The sequence below is a fragment of the Grus americana genome, chromosome 2, assembly GCF_028858705.1.
Source record: "Grus americana isolate bGruAme1 chromosome 2, bGruAme1.mat, whole genome shotgun sequence".
Lineage (NCBI taxonomy): Eukaryota > Metazoa > Chordata > Aves > Gruiformes > Gruidae > Grus > Grus americana.
Genome location: NC_072853.1, coordinates 32,814,423 through 32,833,717, shown reverse-complemented (window position 1 = coordinate 32,833,717; position 19,295 = coordinate 32,814,423). Strand labels below are relative to the sequence as shown.

General features: G+C 38.5%; 1 protein-coding gene across 5 annotated transcripts in view; it reads left to right on the top strand.

The window, feature by feature from the left end:
• The window catches only part of PKIA (cAMP-dependent protein kinase inhibitor alpha), a 52,856-nt gene extending 34,519 nt beyond the window's left edge, over positions 1–18,337 (top strand). For all 5 annotated transcript variants that reach the window (XM_054818452.1, XM_054818450.1, XM_054818451.1 and 2 more), the window contains exons 2-3: positions 8,766–8,943; positions 15,794–18,337. In XM_054818452.1, coding sequence (XP_054674427.1) covers positions 8,793–8,943; positions 15,794–15,873 — 231 coding nt within the window. In that variant the 5' untranslated portion in view covers positions 8,766–8,792 and the 3' untranslated portion in view covers positions 15,874–18,337. The remainder of the gene's footprint in view (positions 1–8,765; positions 8,944–15,793) is intronic.
• The last annotated feature ends 958 nt before the right edge of the window (positions 18,338–19,295 follow it).

Genomic DNA, 19,295 nt, shown 5'->3' with positions numbered 1-19,295 from the left:
AAAATAAAATACTATACTATGTTAGTATAAAATACCAGATAATTTTTCCATTGTAAGATATCTAAGGCCTTCCCCTCCTCCCATAAAATGTCTTTTCAGTGAGCCGAACCCCTCATTCAAATCAATGGCCCTGTGTTAAGTCCTTGAGTCAAGTTAGCCCATTGAGTACCTCTTGGTAGAGCAGCTGGAGGGGTCCACCACAGTTGAAGCTATCTTTCTGCTTGTACAGGCTTAACTGGTTTCTCTAACTGAATGCTGAGTTCTTTAAGGCAATTGCTGCTTCTTCCCCATCTCTGTCTGATGTTTTTTCTTCCTGGTCTTGTCCTCCAGACAGAGTACCCTTTTGTATGATATCTCCCCACCTGAGATCTGATTCTTCACACCCATATTGTGGTTTTGTAATTCCGTCATATTCCCCCAACCCAGCACATGCATAGATAAGTCTTGGCAATGCTAGCTAATACCTTCTTGCTAACCATTACCTTGACTGACATATTAAAATAATGAAGAGCAAGGCTCACATTAGTTCTTACCCTAGCATAACAAAGCTATGTATTTTATCAGATGAGGCATATGTCGTGGTTTAACCCCAGCCAGCAACTAAGTCCCACGCAGCCGCTCACTCCCTTCCCCCTCCCCCCTGGTGCAATAGGGGAGAGAACTGGAAGAGTAAAAGATAAAGACAGTTTAATAGGTAAAGCAAAAGCCACACACTCAAGCAAAGCAAAACAAGGAATTCATTCACCATTTCCTATCGGCAGGCAGGTGTTCAGCCATCTCCAGGAAAGCAGGGCTTCATCACATGAAATGGTTACTTAGGAAGACAAACATCATCGCTCTGAACGTCCCCCTCTTCCTCCTTCTTCCCTCAGCTTTATATGCTGAGTGTCATGTCATATGGTATGGAATATCCCTTTGGTCAGTTGGAGTCAGCTGTCCCAGCTGTGTCCCCTTCCAACTCCTTGTGCACCCCCAGCCTACTCGCTGGTGGGGTGGTGTGAGGAGCAGAAAAGGCCTTGGCTCTGTGTAAGCACTGCTCAGCAGTAACAAGAACATCCCTGTGTTATCAATACTGTTTCCAGCACAAATCCAACACACAGCCCAATACTAGCTACTATGAAGAAAATTAACTCTGTCCCAGCCAGAACCAGCACAGCATATATTACTATGGAAGAGATGGTCTATGTTTTTTGGCTTGTAACTAGTTAAAGATCATGAATCTTCATGTTAGTTTCATGGTTCACCGTTAGGAATTGCAGGAACTATAATAAATTACTTAGGGATGTTTAGCCATTCGAATCTGTAGTTCAGCTGAGTATTTCAGCCCTTATAAATGAATGGAGGTCGCCTTGTACCATGCAGCTACATCTTAAAAACCACAGCTGGTTCCTATTTAACTGGAAAAGTACACAACGATGTACTGCATACTCTGCGTGCTATTTCTTGTTTGATTTTTTTTTTTTCTCTGAGAATGAAGTCTTTCTTTGCTTTGACCTCAAAAGCATTAGTACTAGTAAAGTAATATCTAGCAAGATGTATATCTACAGGGAGAAATAAAAAACATAGAGGGGAATAGGTCTTCTGTGGATAAGCACTTTATATATGCTTAATTTAAAAATTCAATGGACCAGAATCCTTTTAGGTCATTTAGAGTAGGATTAATGTCACCTAACTTAGTGCATGCATAATAAAGATCTCTGCTCACCTTCTAGAGTGTTGTGTTTTTTTTCTATTTAGTACGAAGAGATAAGTACATTGAAGGTGCTAGTTGCATTCATTCTAAAACAAATGCTTCATATGGATCAGATTAATCACCTCATATAGGTACTACCTACATATACAGGCATTTAAAATTAGTCCATTAAATCTCATTCTTAGCCCCTTCCGTAGCATTAAGCTTCTGCCAAAAGTTAGAAAACTATTTGATAGAAAAACCTGTATCTGAGTGGCTTCCACATTATTGCCTTGGTACCACTGATTGTTTGGAAGGGTCATACTGGTCTTCAGGTAACTCGCAGAACTATTTTGCTATCAGACCTTCAGTTAAAAGTTGGCTAAACCTATAAATTTTTTTCAGTTGTGATTTGTCTGTAAGGATTACAGTGGCTCACAGTAGTTTGACCCAAAACATTTGCAGACTACTGATCATAAATGTTCAGTGTTTTGGGGTTTTTTTCCCTCCCCAATAACGATATACATTCTGTTGTATGTAGCAGTGAATAGAGGAGATGTGGCTGTTACAAAAATAGTCACTACAGTGCTTATAACAAGTTCTCTAAAGAATAGACATCAGACACTCGGCTGTGTTTTCTAATGAGAAGTGTGTTGATCAATACCTTTTAAAGTACTGGCTGTGCAGGCTGGTACATGTTGATGGAAGTGTCTGAGAAGAAACTTGCTTATAGCATGAATCCTAAATTAATGGCAAGGTTAGGAAGATACGGAGATGTTTCATGAGCAAAGCCCACACAACTTCCCCCCTCCCCTTCACTAAATGTCCTGATGCTACACAGACATCTACTCTACGTTTGTCTGCAGAAAGTTGTGTCTTTTTTGCGCAAAGCATTTCCAAGCTTCCAGCCTGTTGTGAATCCACGATAGGCTAATAATCCAGCAGTTGAGGAAGAGCTCCTCACTCCTGTTGTAGGGTCTGTTTTGTGTCTTCATATTCTTCCGTGGGCTTGCCTCTCATGTCATCTCTCTTTTCTGAAAGGAGTGCTGCTGGATAGAGGCCCCAGAGGACAGACCTTCCCCAAAGGCTGAAACCATTCCTTTTGAACAAAATGCTGTATTTGCTCAATATTGTGTTAACCCTGTTCCTTGGTTTGGAGCACCACTCCATTCTAAATACATAAAGTCCAGTGTTGCATACCTGGCCTCATCCTCCCAGAACCTTCTAACATCAACCTTTCCACAGCTCGGATGGATGTGGGAATGCTCAGCAGGGCTGTCAGATGTGGGTCACAAGAGGAGCTTGACAGCTCCCATCTTGCTTGAGACCCTTGTCTATCTTTATGGTTATGAGGTGCTATAGCAATGGATTTAGTTGTTCATAGAGAGTATCCTGAAAAGTGATGCCTTAACTCCCTCCTTCCCTTCAGAAGCCAAGAAGTCCATTCATCAACTGCAAGTAAAAAAGTCACACAGCAATGGATGACTCTTTTCTCAAACATGTTTTGTTTGCCATTCAGTATTCTCTTTAGGCTGAGCAGTGACTAGTGATGGTAGATGGTAGCTCACCCTCTTCCATTCCCTAACATAGAGTCCCCATGTGGATACTTAAATGTGGTGATTTGTTTCCTGCATAGGGTGTTAATTTCAAAATATCGAAACATTTATTGTTACTTATAATGGCTTCCAATAACCTCAATAGTTGTCTGTGGGAATGACAACTTCTGTACTGCAACTTTCCAAAGAACCAAGATCTCTTTAGTATTGTTTCATTGATTATGTTTGCTTTTTTTTTTTTTTGCTGCTGCTGTTATTTCACTGCCCGCTTTTATAGAATAGTGGAAGATAAAACTGAATTTGTGAACTGAAACTAGGTGGTAGATGGGAGACCAAATCCTTATGGTCATGGGCATAATGAAATTTGCCTGAGCAAGAACATAGTAAGAATTTAAATATTTGGCTTTTAGTTCTGTAGATCTCTCTAGGTAAAGTATAACTTAGATAATGCAGAAGGAAAACCTATTAACTGTCTTAGTGCATGATCTCTTTGTATAGGTTATGACCTAAAGGATATCCAACTTCATATTGCTTTTTTATGTAGATTTAAAACAGCTCCTTAATTTTTTTTTTCTGGTTAAAAAAAAAATCTCAACTGGTCATTTGTTTTGTTTTGTTTCATTGTTTAACCAGTTGAATTGCCCACTAATTTCCATTAAGATCTTATTAGTACTATGTATACTATGTTGACAGTAAAAATATTTTAACTGTCAAAAAGGTAAGAGACCTGTTCTCCATTACTATTTTGGTAATAGTGACCACTATTTGGCAGTCACTTCAGAAACATCAGACAGACAAAACTACATAAGGGATTTTCAAACTATATAAGATGCTGTCCAGCTCCCTAGTTGGCATGGACACTTATATTTCCTTTAACTGACTTTCAAGAGTTAAGGCTATTTTCTTGCTCCTCTGTCTGTGCGAAAGCAATACTATTGTATAGGACAACAGATACAATCTATAATCTCTTGTAGAAGTAGTACACTCTTGCTAAATTGTTGTCCTGTTTCTGCATTCAACATGGCAGACCATGCATGAGATGGGAATCTAGGTACAGGTTGCTGTGGAATGGAGCTATCTCCTCACTGGAAAGAGTCCTGTCTCTAAGCTAAAGCTAGATTTGGAACCAAAATTTATTTTAAAAGCATAATTATACACCTTCTCTAAAGCAGATGTGCTATTAAATGACAAGTTCTCTTTTTTTTTTTTTTTGTTCCCTTATGAAAGCTGAATGTAGATAATTATATTTAAATAATGTGCTGATCGTGATACAACGTTTAGCAGCCAAAGCCTGGGAGAGTTTTATTTGAAAACCCCTTATTCAATGCCATCATTAAGCATATATGGAGAAAGAGGGGGAGTAAATGTTGAAGGATCCTACCACTTGGTCTTACACTGCAGGTTTGCCAAGAAAATGGCAGCTCTCCTGTGGTAGCCAGCAACATATGCCAAATCCCATAGACAAGCCATGTATCAAGTGCCCTTTCTTATTCTGTCTTCCTTTTAAAATAACATTAATACTAATTAGTGAGGGTACTTTAAATGTGTCTGGGCTTCCTTTAGGTAGCTAGCCTCTTAAACAGGCTAAATTCAATAACTCCCAGTACTTCTAGCCCATAAACTGTATAGACATTGATTTTTAATTCATGCTGGTATGCCACATAATTTCTCTACTTTCACTTCCAAACTCTTGAGAACAATGGCACTGCGTAACCATGTTACACTGAATGATTATGGAATGCAGTCAAATTGGGATTTCATTTGTGAAGCCATCACTGGTTTTAGGGGGTTTTTAAGAGGGTTTTTTCAATAAAAATGAAGTACGTAGAAGGAGGAAAACAGTTGTAGAAATTTGACAGTTAGTTTCAGAAACTTGGGATATAGGATTTGTTATATATAGCATGAAAATGGAAAAATTAACACAGAATTGGATTGTGGAGATCAAGAAGTATTAAGGGAACTTTCTGAAAACACAAATACTGATTCTTTCTGTACCTATTAAATTATACTGTTCTTGTCATCCTTCTTTTGTCCTCCTGCATTCTCTGGATACTAATTCTATTCCATATGATGCTTTCCTGTAAAACTTCATTTGCATAGGATATAGAAGTAGGCCTTTTGTAGGTGTAGCAGTATATGTTATCCAGAATATTCATTAATAATACAAAGATGTCTTGTTACACTGGCTAAAATCCAAGATAGCAGCTATGCCTATCTACCTTCGTCATCCTCCATAATTCTTTAAGTGCTCTCTACTAATTTTCAGCACAACGTCCTTTGGGAGGAAGGATTTGGGAAGGGAAAGAGACAGAAGTCTAAAATATCCACATTTCTAGAAGTTTTATGAAACTAAGAAACTGAGGAAAGGAAAAATGCTATACGAAAATCCCCAGGGCCATATTGCAAACTCTAACCCATTATCAGGCAAAGTGATTCTACATGGGGGGGAAGACAAAACACAGCTGGGGGAGACTTCAGATGGGATAGTATCTTATCAGTTACCAAGGAATCCAACCCTGCCACAGCAGATTTCGTTAGTCTTTTTGCTCACAGAACTGCTTTCTTTAGTTGCTGGTTCAGTTGGCAGAAGCAGTGAGGTTTGCAGCCTTCCTGTTTCAGTTCAATACCATGTAGCAGAATATTGGTTTTGCAACTTAAAAAAAAAATAAATACGTTACTAGAAGTAGTGGGACTGTGACCACAATCTTTAACACAGGAATATTTGTTAATGCAGTTAGTTAGGAAATTCAAATTATGTTTCACAGAATTATTAGGAAATTGCACTCCTTCCACAGAGACTGAAGGAAAAAAGGTTTTTTGGAGTGAATGGTAATTCTTTAATGACTGGTTCAGTGAATAATTACAGATTGCTGGGCTTTAAGCCATTCATTGGAAGGGGACCTCTTGGGTGATGTCAGTAGCGTTCCATATTTATGCAGTAATGTCTCAGGATAATGCCAATACAAAACAGAATGGTGTTTGACATTTAGGAGAAGATGCAGACAGGAAAACTTGGAAGTGTTAACAAATGTATGTTTGGTAACATTCTTTTTTGATCAGAATGTTGTTAGTAATGCCATATTGAGCCTATAGAAAATGAACCTTTAAAATAAAATTCTCCACAAGCACATTTTCCTACGTCTTTATAGCTTGTTTCATCGCTAAAATTAAATAAGCTTGAGATTTCCCCCAGTGCTCTCCATGTTTTATGGATTTTTTCAAGAATAATATAGTCTTAAATAAGAGTACTTTGTGGAGTGCAGTTTATACAGTCCAGGGAATTGCTCATGGAGTACAGCACTGCTCATTTTGCCAGCCTTACAGCTGTATGGCTTGTTCCACCGTAGTCAGTCTTCTCTGCTTATTCTGTTCCTGATGCACTGATATACAGCTTCCAAAGCAGCGAAAGCATGTTCTTCTCTGTGGTATTTTTTTCTATGCTAAAATAAATTAATGTCTTGGTAGGAGTGATCGCTATAATGACTTTGGACTGGTGCTACACTAATGACAAAATCCAAGCCTGTACATTGATTACTTTCAGGTTTTGCACTTCATTTTCTACAGGCCAGTTGTAGTAACAGACATGAACAAATATAACTCCTGTAAGCTTCACTTAAAATCTTTTATCTCCTGATCTTGCTGGATGATATTCTTCAGTGAACAGATCAGATAAGTCTGAAAACTTGTGCTACTTTCTTACCTTATCACATCTGTCCTCAATGTTTCCCTTCACCTTTGCAAGTTACATGCTTCATTACTACATGGTTGATATATTTGGCATTGAGATGTCTGCACCTTGGGCAAAGAACAAATGGTAGACTTCTCATTTGCTTCGATATTCCTGCAGTGTTTCAAAAAGAGGGCATTTCATGGAAGAAATGCACATGCTGTCATGTTCATGAAAGCATTTGTTAATTGAGAGGCACTACGCTATTTTGTGTGTCAGGCAGGCTTTCTGTCAGTGCTGACCTCTTTCCATTCACTAGGTGTTTGTTGTTAAGCTTTGTGGGTTGGTTTTGGTTTTTGGTTTTGGTTGTTTTGTTGTGTTGTGCTTGTTTTTTTTTTAAAACAGTTTCGTGTTTCATAGTGGTTGTTCATAGGAGCAAAATTATCCTGTCAGCCATTCAGTATTTGGCATGGGATACCAAAGCTTCATAGCAATGAACTTCTTTTTAAGTCAGTTTTGCAATGATACTTGATATAGTTATATTTAGACTAAATAAAATATGATGTAGAACCCTTTTCTTGGCTTCTCAGACACATCATATGTACACCCTCATACAGCTGACTGAAACTGGGGAGGTGAGGACTAGAATGAAGATGAAGAATGGACAGGATTTGTGAAGTTATTCAGAGTTGAGGGTGTGGAAGGGTTGGCTGTTATCTTTTATGGATCTATTTTTAAAATAAAAAGTGTTTATAAAAAATAGGGTTTTTTCTTTTCATTTAAAGAGAGAAAAGTGAATCTTTTGCTGCTGTTAATGTTTGTGATAACTTCAGGGGCTTCTTCAGTGTACAGCAACTGCAGTAGGAATGGACTTTAAAGAATTTTATACTATGCAAATGTGATGTTTCAGCTACTTTAATAATAATAGCTAAAGCTTTGCACTGTAAGCAACTGTGCAATGTTGTCCTTATGCCCCTGCCCCCGATCTTGGGTTACAATTCTATAAATTAAGAAAAAGAAAAAAATCCTAACAGGTTACATCTATAACAGATACTCCAGCAGAGATGAAAATCTCTCTCGTACTGAGATTGAAATAGGAGTTTCCTTGTATCTTTGTCAGATCTTACATTAATGCACATGATTATATTATTCCATAACATGAGAAAAAATTATTTTCTAATGAAAAGAAGTTCTGAGTTTATATATACCTTACACAGCATTGCTTTCTAACCTCTGCATTATTGCTCTGCTTCCTCTGTTAGCATGTCTCCACTTATTTCAGTGACTTTATGGTAATGCATTCACTTTGGTGCAACTACCACATCAAAATAAATTAGTTGAGTTTTTAAGAGGTCTATATACAATGCCAACACTAATCATACTAACGGAAAGGAAAATACATAAAACATAGCTGTGCCTGTGCAAGAGTATGGTGTTCTGCATGCAAAAGCATTATCAGTTTGTACTTTCTTACTCCTTACGCTCTGCATCTTGTGCAGAAAAGAACTTTCTTCCACCCCCTATCTACCTCCTACTTCCCAGCTAATATTAAAAGCAGAGACAGCTCTTATAAAGAAATTATGTTGCTGAGATCATTGCTTTTATAAAGTACTCACTAGCACTTTATGAAGTATGAAAAATGAAGTTGTTTAAAATACTTTTGAATACAGATTGCATAAAATCCACACACCTTTTTTGCTTTCTACTGTTTCTTCTCTGACTTCTCCAAATTTTGAGATTAAGGCATATTCATTTGCCACTCACTGCATAGCTAATCTACTCAATGAGAACCCTCTTGTTCTTCTATTCCTGTTCCATAACGTCATCTGTTTTTGTGGTGTTCTAAGTGTTCTTTTTTTCTCCCATCCAGGTACTGCTATGTGGATATTTGTTAGCAATGACTGATGTGGAATCTACATATGCAGACTTTATTGCTTCAGGAAGAACAGGTAGAAGAAATGCATTGCATGACATACTGGTGTCCTCTCCAGGCGGGAACTCTAGTGAACTAGCCTTAAAGTTATCAGAGCTTGATATAAACAAAGCAGGTGAGTACATTTTGGTCTCTTCATATAATTACTTAAAATAAAATGAAAAGAGTATTACACAAAACATTTTTTATGTGCACACATCATTCCCTTGTCCTTCAGCAACAAAAATATTTCTTTCTGATAATGGAAGATCAGTAGAGGTTGCCTGCAATAAGAAGCCCAGGTTTCATAAATGGGAAGGGTGGTTATTTGCAAGTACAACATATTACTGAAAAAGGAAAAGTCATTCAGCACTGAGTGCCTAGTGGCAGAGTCCATGTCAGGATAAATTTTAAGGAAAATCGAGTATAAGGAAGAAAATAAGGAAGTCTTTATTAAAATCCAACTCTTCGTAGTATCATTAATGGAAGCTTTTTGTTTTGAAGCCTGTAGGAGATGCCATGTGTCTGCTTGAAAGGTTACTGTGGAGATTAATTTCATTTTCAGCTGCCAGAGGACACAGCAATAGCAATGCATTGTTTGTTTTACTTGGATCTTTGTTTCTGGGTAAATTGTCTCTTTCCCCTGATATTTCATCCTACTTCACCTCTAATATTGCCAAAAATTTTAGCTGGTTGTGCATCTTCAGTGTACAGTAAAGGGCCTTATATTAAATAAAAATAGGAATGTGGCTGTGTAATTATTTTTATGTTACATGGGGGTTAATGACTGGATCTTACAGATATTTCAAAGCCCTTTTCAGATCTTAGGAAAGAGATCTTACGTTTATTTTAATAATAGCAGAAGAAAACAAATGCAGCAAAGAACAAACTGTTGATAAGTAGCTGCCCTGTTTGTGCATTTATTTTTCTCAGAGACGACAGCAAGAGTTTTGAGAGGCAGTCTCATCAATCAGATGTGGGCAGTGTGACATTTGTGTGGTTGTAGGGCTGTTTGGAAGGAGGGGGATTCTTTTTTTGGCTTTCAGACTAATGCACACCCTAAGTCACTCCTTCTGCAGTGGCCAGTTTGGGGCCAATAGCTTCTAGATGCATGCAATTCTAGGTGAGCAGGGCCTTTAATTTTTTTTTTTTCTGTTTAAAAAGAAAAGCTTTATTAGTATGTGCGTAGGTGTGTCTATTTATTTTAATGTGAGGATACGTATAAAATGTTGGAAAAATATAAAGTAGGTGGCATTTGAAATGCAGAATGCCAACCTTCCTTCTCGCCTGAATTTTCTTCAGTCTCAAATTAACACTTATCAAAATTGCCTTTGATCTTGTCCATTTAGAAGATATAAAAAAATCCTTATTTTTAAGGGAAGTTGTTGGAGTGATTGTAAGCCAGAACTGTGTTCTTTTATGAGCTGTAAAAAGAATGTGACTTTGTGCCTGTAATATATGTTGATATGCATTTTGTACATGCACTAGTTAGCTCTGTAGTGATAAGAATGGTTTAAATAACTGTTAGCCTAATTTTTAATACTTAATTCAGAAGTCTATTTAGTTTTTCTTGGAGACCTGTTTTGCAGCTTGGATAACTTAATCATTGCAGAAAAGTGTACAGAGTTGCTCACAAAATTACTTTAGGTAGCGGATACACAAAAATACCTGCATACTTCTTCAGGAGGTTATGCAGTTTGAATTAGATACAATGAAAACATATTTAAATTTTGTATTATTAGTACACCTAGGTGCCAGATAAAAGACTCAGAACCACAAATATTGGAAAATGCATTGTATTATCATTCATATGAGTATTAGCGTATTATCCCATCATGTCTTTCCAAACCAAAGAGAAGCTCAAAAATATTTTGCATCCCAAATTCCAGTTTAGAATATACTAGTGCTTACAGGATGCATATATGGCTCACACCTGACAGGATTAGGAGGAAAATACATGTTTGGAGGTTATATCTTACTACTTTCAATTTGCACGTCAATTTATGCTAAGTACTACCTAATTATACAAATATAGACATCAAGTTTCAATTTTTTTTTCCTTTTATTCTTATTACAGCTATATGCATTTTTTTGCAAAAGTGCAAGTACATTTGCTTTCAACTTCATGGAGTAATGGCAGAGTAGGATAATGCAGGTTAAAAAAAAAAAAAGGTTATTATAAAACATATGTAAATTATGCTACCCAGGCATATTTAGTACATGCACTTTAAAAAGCCTGCAGATACATTTCCTGCAAAGAATAGGAACAGCTTTGAACAGCACCAGGCAGCGAGGCCTTGTTCAATGACCATATATTTTCTGTCATGTACTATTTGATATCTGAAGAGAGTGCTGGTTAATCTCCTCATTGATGAGCCAATGACAGCTAATCAAGAGTTTACTGCATGATTATGTATAATACATATAATTACTGTATAATACTCTCCCTTCAAAACAACTGTTTCAGTGTTCTTTGTCCATAATAAGCTAACCTGCTAATATCTGTGAAATGGATATATTTACCAAACTTCAAAATATAGGTTCCAAGTACACTGTGGCAACACATTTTATCTAAATTTAGTAAAAGCAACACTGCATACATCTTATAAATAGAAAACTGCAACAGAAATCATAAGACAGGAGGCGAAAGAAAGTTTTTTAGTAGGGATGTCAGTGGGTAGCTCATCTGGTCAACTCTCTCTCAAGGTAACTGATGCAATTCCAAGAAACTTTATATTCAGTTCATCTTACAGGTGATTGTAGCTAAATAAAGTAGTAAGGAAAAAGTACAATGAAGAACAAGGTCCATTCTCTGCAAGTCTAATCTCTAAAACAAACTGCTGCTTTTCTAGGTGTCTGCAGATATGCCACAGAACGCAGATTCAGTGCAGAAGTGGAAAGGAGACTTACTTGTAAAAGTTGTAATGGTCCAACCATCTACAAACAACTGGGGATAGTAGAAGCATTAAAGTCATACAGAACTGGAATGAAGGACTGATTGTAGAATTTGTGATTAAAAGTGATTTTAGTTCATGGCAGAAATTTTTTAGGTGAAAGCATTCGGAACACTGATAGACACTGAAAAGTCAGTAACGTTACAGGAAGAAAAATGAGTTAAAAGCTGTGTATTAGCAGAACTAGGAATTGTTGCTAGATTACCAGCTCACACAACTGTATTATGGCTTACAGTATCGTATTATTTGGCTTGAGGTTTTTTAATACTGCCTGTTGGTTTCAAAATGCTGTGTAAGAATTGCAACTCTTACTTGTAAGAGCTTATAGCCATCATATTTTTAAGGAAGAATAGTTCAAGAGTGTGCTTAGGCAAGTTTGGGATTCTTAGAACCCAGAAGCAAAATTATTTTAGTAAACATATTTTAAGGCATTTGGTAGGACAGCTCTGCCAGCAGAAAGATAAAGTCTGTAGTACCAAGACAGCGTATTATAGATTAAATGGATTTAGACTAGTGATATTTTTCAGTGAGTTGAGAAAATCTTTTAAGAAGTGATATATTAGATCTGTAATGCTCTTTCTCTGAATCTTTGTGCACTACATTTAACATTTAGGTAGTGAAATATTTGGGCATTGTGTCCAGGATGATTTTTCTTTTAAACACCAATAGCCTGCAAGTTTTTATCTTCAGTTTTGGATTTTTTGAGGTTTTGTTTTTTTAATAATTCTTTCAGGAAAGCTTGACTTGCCTAGATAGTATGATAGGGATATTAAAGACTTCCCAGTAGTCAGAATAAACAGAGTAAAGACCGGGCAAAAAAGGAATAAAAAAAGATTAGATTCCACTGATCTAGACTTTTTTGGCTTGGAAGGGACCTCAAAGACCATCTAGTTCCAACTCCCCTGCCATGGGCAGGGACACCCTTCACTAGACGATGTTGCTCAAAGGGAGGGGAACTTCCCCCTCCCTGGAAGTGTTCAAGGTCAGGTTGGATAGAGCTTTGAGCAACCTGCTCTACAAGTCCAGGTAGATGATGTCAGTTGCTCTTCCCTTATCCACCAGTGCTGTAACCCTGTTGTAGAAGGCCACCAAATTTGTCAGGCATAGTTTTCACTTAGTGAAGCCATGTTGGCTATCACCAATCACCTCCATATTTTCTGTGTGCCTGAGCATAGTTTCCAGCAGGATCTGCTCCATGATCTTGCCAGGCACAGAGGTGAGGCTGACAAGCCTGTAGTTCCCCAGGTCTTCCTTTTTTCCTTTCTAAAAATGGGGGTTATGTTTCCCCTTTTCCAGTCAGTGGGAACTTCACTGGACTGCCACAGCTTCTCAAATACAATGGACAGTGGCTTAGCTACTTCATTCGCCAGTTCCCTCAGGACTGGCGGATGCATCTCATCAGGTCCCATGGACTTGCGCACCTTCAGGTTTCTTAGATGGTCTTGGAACTGATCTTCCCCTCAGTGGGCAGTTCTTCATTCTCCTGGTCTCTGCCTTTGCCTTCCACAACTTGGGCAGTGTGGCTAGAGCACTTGCTGGTGAAGACTGAGGCAAAAAAGTCATCGAGTACCTCGGCCTTCTCCGTATCCCAGGTAACCAGGTCACCTGTTTCCTTCTGGAGAGGGCCCACACTTTCCCTAGTCTTCCTTTTATTGTTGACATACCTATAGGAGCTTTTCTTGTTGTCCTTGACTTCCCTGGCCAGATTTAATTCCATTGGAGCTTTAGCTTTCCTAACCTGATCCCTGGCTGCTTGGACAATTTCTCTGTATTCCTCCCAGGCTACCTGCCCTTGCTTCTACCCTCTGTAGGCTTCCTTTTTGTGTTTGAGTTTGTCCAGGAGCTTCTTCTTCATCCACAGGGGCCTCTTGGTCGTTTTGCCTGACTTTTTCTATGTTGGGATGCATCACTCCTGAGCTTGGAGGAGGTGATCCTTGAATACTAACCAGGTTTCTCGGCCCCCTCTTCCCGCCAGGGCTTTGTCCCATACTACTCTACCAAGCAGATCCCTGAAGAGGCCAAAGCCCGCTCTCCTGAAGGGAGAGGCCTGTGCACCCTCCTTGCTGCCCTAATGATCTTGAACTCCACCATTTCATGGTCGCTGCATCCAAGGCTGCCCTTGAGCTTCACGTTTTCCACCAACCCCTCCTTGTTGGCAAGAACAAGGTCCAGCATGGCACCTCTCCTTGTTGGCTCCTCTGTCACTTAGAGAAGGACATTATCATCAACGCATTCCAGAAACCTCCTGGATTGTTTGTGCCCTGCTGTGTTATCCCCCATGAGGACCAGGGTGTGTCAACGTGAAGCTGCTCCTATCTGTCTATAGGAGCCTTCATCTGCTCAGTCTTCCTGGTCAGGTGGCCTGTAGCAGACCCCCACTACAGAGTCACCTGTCCCTGCCCTCTCTTTAATCCTGACCCATAAGCTCTTGGTTGGCTTCTCATCACAGAATCACAGAATAGCTTGGGTTGGAATGACTTTAAAGATCATCTAGATCCCCCAGGCGGAGCTCCATGCACTCCAGCTGGTCATTGACATAGAGGGTGACACCCCCTCCTCATCTCCTCTGCCTGTCCTTCCTAAAGAGCCTGTATCCTTCTATTCCAACACTCCAGTCACAGGAGCCATCCTACCACATCTCCATGATGCCAATAAGATCACAGCCCTGCAGGTGTGCGCACGTCTCTAACTCCTCTTGTTTATTCCCCATGCTAGGTACATTTGCATACAGGCATTTAAGTTGGGCCCCCAGTGAAGCTGAGTTACTGGGTGGAGTGGCTGGAATTCCTTTGTGCTGCACTTCAGGTGATCTCCTGCTGACCTGGGATCCTTCTCCCAGCTCTGGACATCTATTGCTGGCACTGGCATCAGACTGGTAGGAGTGGGATGGACTGAGGTTCCCCTCCTCTGGCAACTTTAGATTAAAGCCCTCTTCACCAGCTTGGCCAGCCTATGACCAAAGATGGTCTTCCCCTTCTCTGAGAGATGGACCCCATCAGCCCCCAATAGACCAGGTTTCTCAAAGCAAGTCCCATGGTCTAAGTAGCCGAATCCCTGGCTGCGGCACCAGTCCTGTAATCATTTGTTGATTCGCCAGATTCGACCAGCCCTTTCAAACCCCTTCCCTTTGACCAGGAAGGGGTTTCAAAGATTTATATATTAAAGTTAAGAGGTACAACTACCCCTACTTAGACCTCTTTACACCTTAGTCCATGGAATTTTCTTCTCTTAACTACTGTATCAAGCCAGTTCAATACAAATCCTTGCAAGATACAAGAGACAACTTCTGTCTTAAGATTATTCCTTACCTAATGTTTTTCCTTATTATGTACCTATAGCTAATTAGTCCAGTGTTCAGGGACTTGTGACTTACTTGCGCTTAGCTTCCAGCTGTCTGAACCTGCTAGATCTTTAATCATTAGGTGAAATACAACACTTTGCATATAGGTACTAATAGACCATTGTCAATGCACTACTTAGCCTTCTTTAGACAGTCTTTATGAGTTGTCTGCTCACTGTGCCACTGTAAGATGTTTTCTATTCCTCAGATCATTCTGTGGTTTGCAGTGAGACAGCCGGACTGAATGCCGTGGGGCGTGGTACTGAAAATGGACGTACAGAACTAACACAGCTTTGACAAACTATTGCTTTTATTGAAGCTGTGTGTCTTTATAGTAAATGCTGTTCAGACTTGGCATAATGAAGTTTTTTTCTCTTATATTGTCATAGTATCATAGTGAATAAATTGTCAAAAATACCCTACTATTTTTGTTAAATTCTTTAACTTCTAGCTACTTTAAGTCTGTACTTAAAATGGTAATGGTGGTTGCAACTAGGAATTTGTTTTTGAAGGTGTCTCCAGATGCAAAGTATGGCTATCTTAGTAGTAAAAGTTTTAATATTTAATGCAAGATTTCAGTTTCAGTTTCTTTTTATTTTGTTTTTGAGACCGGTGGATGAACAGTTGGGGTTCTGGGAGCAAGACTTCTTTGTTTTAGGGTAAATCACTCGTCCTTTTCTTGTATGTTATAGAAGGAGAAGGAGATGCACAACGAAATCCAAGTGAGCAAACCGGGGAGGCCCAAGGGGAGGCAGCAAAGCAAGAAAGCTGACATTTGACTTTGACCGACTGGAGCAGCTGCTGGATGTTTTCAGACTACAAGAGCATGCTGGAACAAATTTGTTTCCATGAGCAAGCTGGTGGAAAAGAAAGCGCATGTGTCTTCACTGCTGGAACCCACTCAACACAATGCTAAAAATGGGGGTACAAGCTGTGGCAGAAGACAGAATTTTCTCTACCTCTGTCATTAGCAATGGTTGAACATGTATTGATTTTTTGGGATAGTGTCATCAGATGGATCCCTTCATAATGACTACTTGATGGGAACACTTTTAGAAAGTAGAACAGGTAAATCTTGTAGCAAATGGCCTTTGAAAAGTCAGAGGATCTAATTGTGTATCTTAAGAAAAGGCTTGTGTGATCCTCAGAGTTTAAAATTCTCTGGCCAAAGTGTTCACCCATTAAAAGAACTGTAAAGAAAGCACTGTTTTTAGAACTTTGCGTCTGTTTTACAGCTCTGTTATTTACAATGGTTTTTGTATTGTACAACTTAGATGCTCTACACTGCCCCTTCTCAACTGCTTATGAGGAATATTTCTGTTACTGTGAATTTTTCTACCACGCGTTTTGAAAGGGCTGGTTTTTTGCATAATGTGGTGATGTGCACATGATAGATTTAAAACGTCAACAGCTAAATTGATTATGCCTAAACCTAAATGACTCAGCAACACTCTAATTTGTTACTAGATGAGCCTTCAAAACGATTTGTTAATGTGAATACTTCAGCGTGTTTTGTGTCCTTGGTACAGTTTTGCCACTTGCCTGTAGTTAGTTGCATATCAGAGACTCAAACTGAATCTTTTATGTTATTCTTCCCCATTTTTCTAATTTTACTCCCAATTTCTTAATCTTTCTCTGAGATATTTTTTTAAAATGTTAGTCCAAGCATTTTATTGTTATGGTAGTTTTAAGAATACATTTATAACCTTATATGGGTTAAAATTCAAACAAATTCCGTGGTGCTAGAGATTTTCCTGGTTCACATTGTTAAAGATGGGCCTTTGTTTACACACGGGAGAATAACTGGCGTAGGTTGTTGCCACTTATGTATTCTGGAATGAGTTTTAGATTGCAGGATAGTCCAACTAGTGGATCGTGGGCTGGATCCAGCCAGGGGGACTATTTTTTCTACCCCTTGCCTTTGCCTCAGTTGATCAGGCTGTTGAGTTTGCACAGCCAGTAGCCTGTTACTGATGCACCAGGTACAGCCAAGTGCTAGAAGCTGCTACAGCAGCTTTTTGGCCAGGATGTGGAGAGGGATGTGAGAGACTTGGCATCTAGCACCCAAAAGACTGTATTTTTCCCAGGTGAAACCAGGATACAGCTATTCCAAAATGACAGTCCAAACTGGACCTTCATTGAAATATCTGAGTTAATAATAACCTATTCTCCAGTAGCTGTGCTGATTGTTTTCCTTCCCCCTCTCCCCCCATCCTGCCCCAATAAACAAGGTCATATATGAGGCCAAATACTGCAAAATGGGGCAGCCACACCTCTGTGTGACTACGGTGAGTAAAGAGAGTAACTGACTAGTAAACCATGGCAATCACATAAGCACCAATCACAAAGTCAGAAGATATGTTTTCTTTTATTAACAGGAGGTGATGTCACTTTATATATAGTATATATATTATATATATTTTTGTGTTGTTGTTGGTTTCAAATGTTATGCACTTTTTAATGTTTGTAAACTTTTACTAATGAATAGTGTGATTGCTTCCTGAATATATTAATCATCAGTTAACAAAACATCTTTGTGGCCACAGCTGTTTGTTTCTACCATATGTATCATAGTACTTGTCACCTGAAATTCTTTTGTGAGATGTGTGAAGAAAAAAAAACAAAACTTCTGATCAGTATTATGAGCTCATTTATTAGTGTTAATAAAAAACAAGCCAGAAGTATGCTTGTGGCTCATTAGTGTAATATTAACTCTCACCTTTTATGGTTTGGAAGCCGAATGCCTTGCTGTCATCTTAGCTGTCAAATGCCCTATCATCTTGGTAACAGAAGTAGTCCATTTGCTTTGAAAATACTGTTACCCTTAAACTAATTATTTATTCATTTGTTTCACTTGGTGTTCCTTTCAAAGTTAACACATTGTTATTGCAATTTTTTTTTTAATTATTTTTCCCCCCCTTGCTCTTGCATCAGGTCTTCAAGCTCAACTGGTTACCCTTTTGTCATGGACTAGTTACTGTCAATCTAGCACAAACACCAGAAGGAAATAAGATTCTAGGGCTTTTTATAGTGTTTATAGTTGATGATCCATGAAACACCATCAATAAAATGTTGCAGAAAAAGGTAATAGTGGAATAAGTAATTACAGTACATTAAAGAGTTGGTTTTCCTTATTTTCCTTCAGTGCTTTTCTTTATTTCAGTACACTTTCCTTCTTAATTCTTCGGTGTTGTGAAATAAAATTCATTTCAGCCTTTCCTCTCTGTTTTGTACCTGTTTTTTCTATTTTTCCTTTGTTTTCTTTTGATTTTAAAACAATTATGGAGGCTTTTGCTGGTTTTTGAAACACATCTCTTTGTGATGGAAAATAGCGCTGTTAATTTCAGTAGAGTAAAAGGCTGTTTATGGTCCTCATCCCCCAAAATTGTATGAGTGCTTGCTTTATCACGTGAACTCTGCTCGCTCTCTTTATTTGGGGTGTTTCTGTAGCATCTATAACCTCACTTTATGTAAATGTGTGGTTAGTCTGTGCCAAATCACAGCACTGTATCTTGAGTACTATTATTACCCAACCAATTACAGAAGAGCTAGTTAAGTATAGTCACACCTTTATTTCTGTGTAATTGCATCATATAACAGGGACACTGATGGCAGAATCAGACTTTGACTTGGGTTATTTTTCTCTTTGCTAGTCACCTTTTTCAGTAAGCCTGTCACTCTGGCTTCTGTTCCAGTATCTTCTTTATATTTTATTCTTCTCATGATAGGTAAAATGTTTAAATGTTTGTTTAATCTAGGATTATTTAAAAAAAAAAAAACCTCTCCAAAAGCTATATAAACTCAACAAAGTTAGGTCTGGACTATCAGCTTAATAGAATACTCTTTAAAGGTTTGGGTTTGGTGGGTGGTTTTTGTTTGTTTTACTGTCTAATTGTATGTTTTCAGTGCTTCCTTCACCCTGCCAGCCCCGTCACTTCAAAAAATAGTCTCTGTATTCATGTTCTTGTTGCCCATAAAGTCTATGATTATGTTCGCAAGCATTGCACTTGCAGGGTTTAGATTCTCCATATATATTTGAAACACAAAGAATATAGAACTAGAATTGGACAGAGATAATGGCATTTCTTTCTTCTGCTTATTTCTCTTAATGTTGTCCATGTGCTTCAAAAAGCTTCTATTAAAAGACAGCAGCAAGCACGCACATACCATTATTTCATCAAACTATCTTTTTAA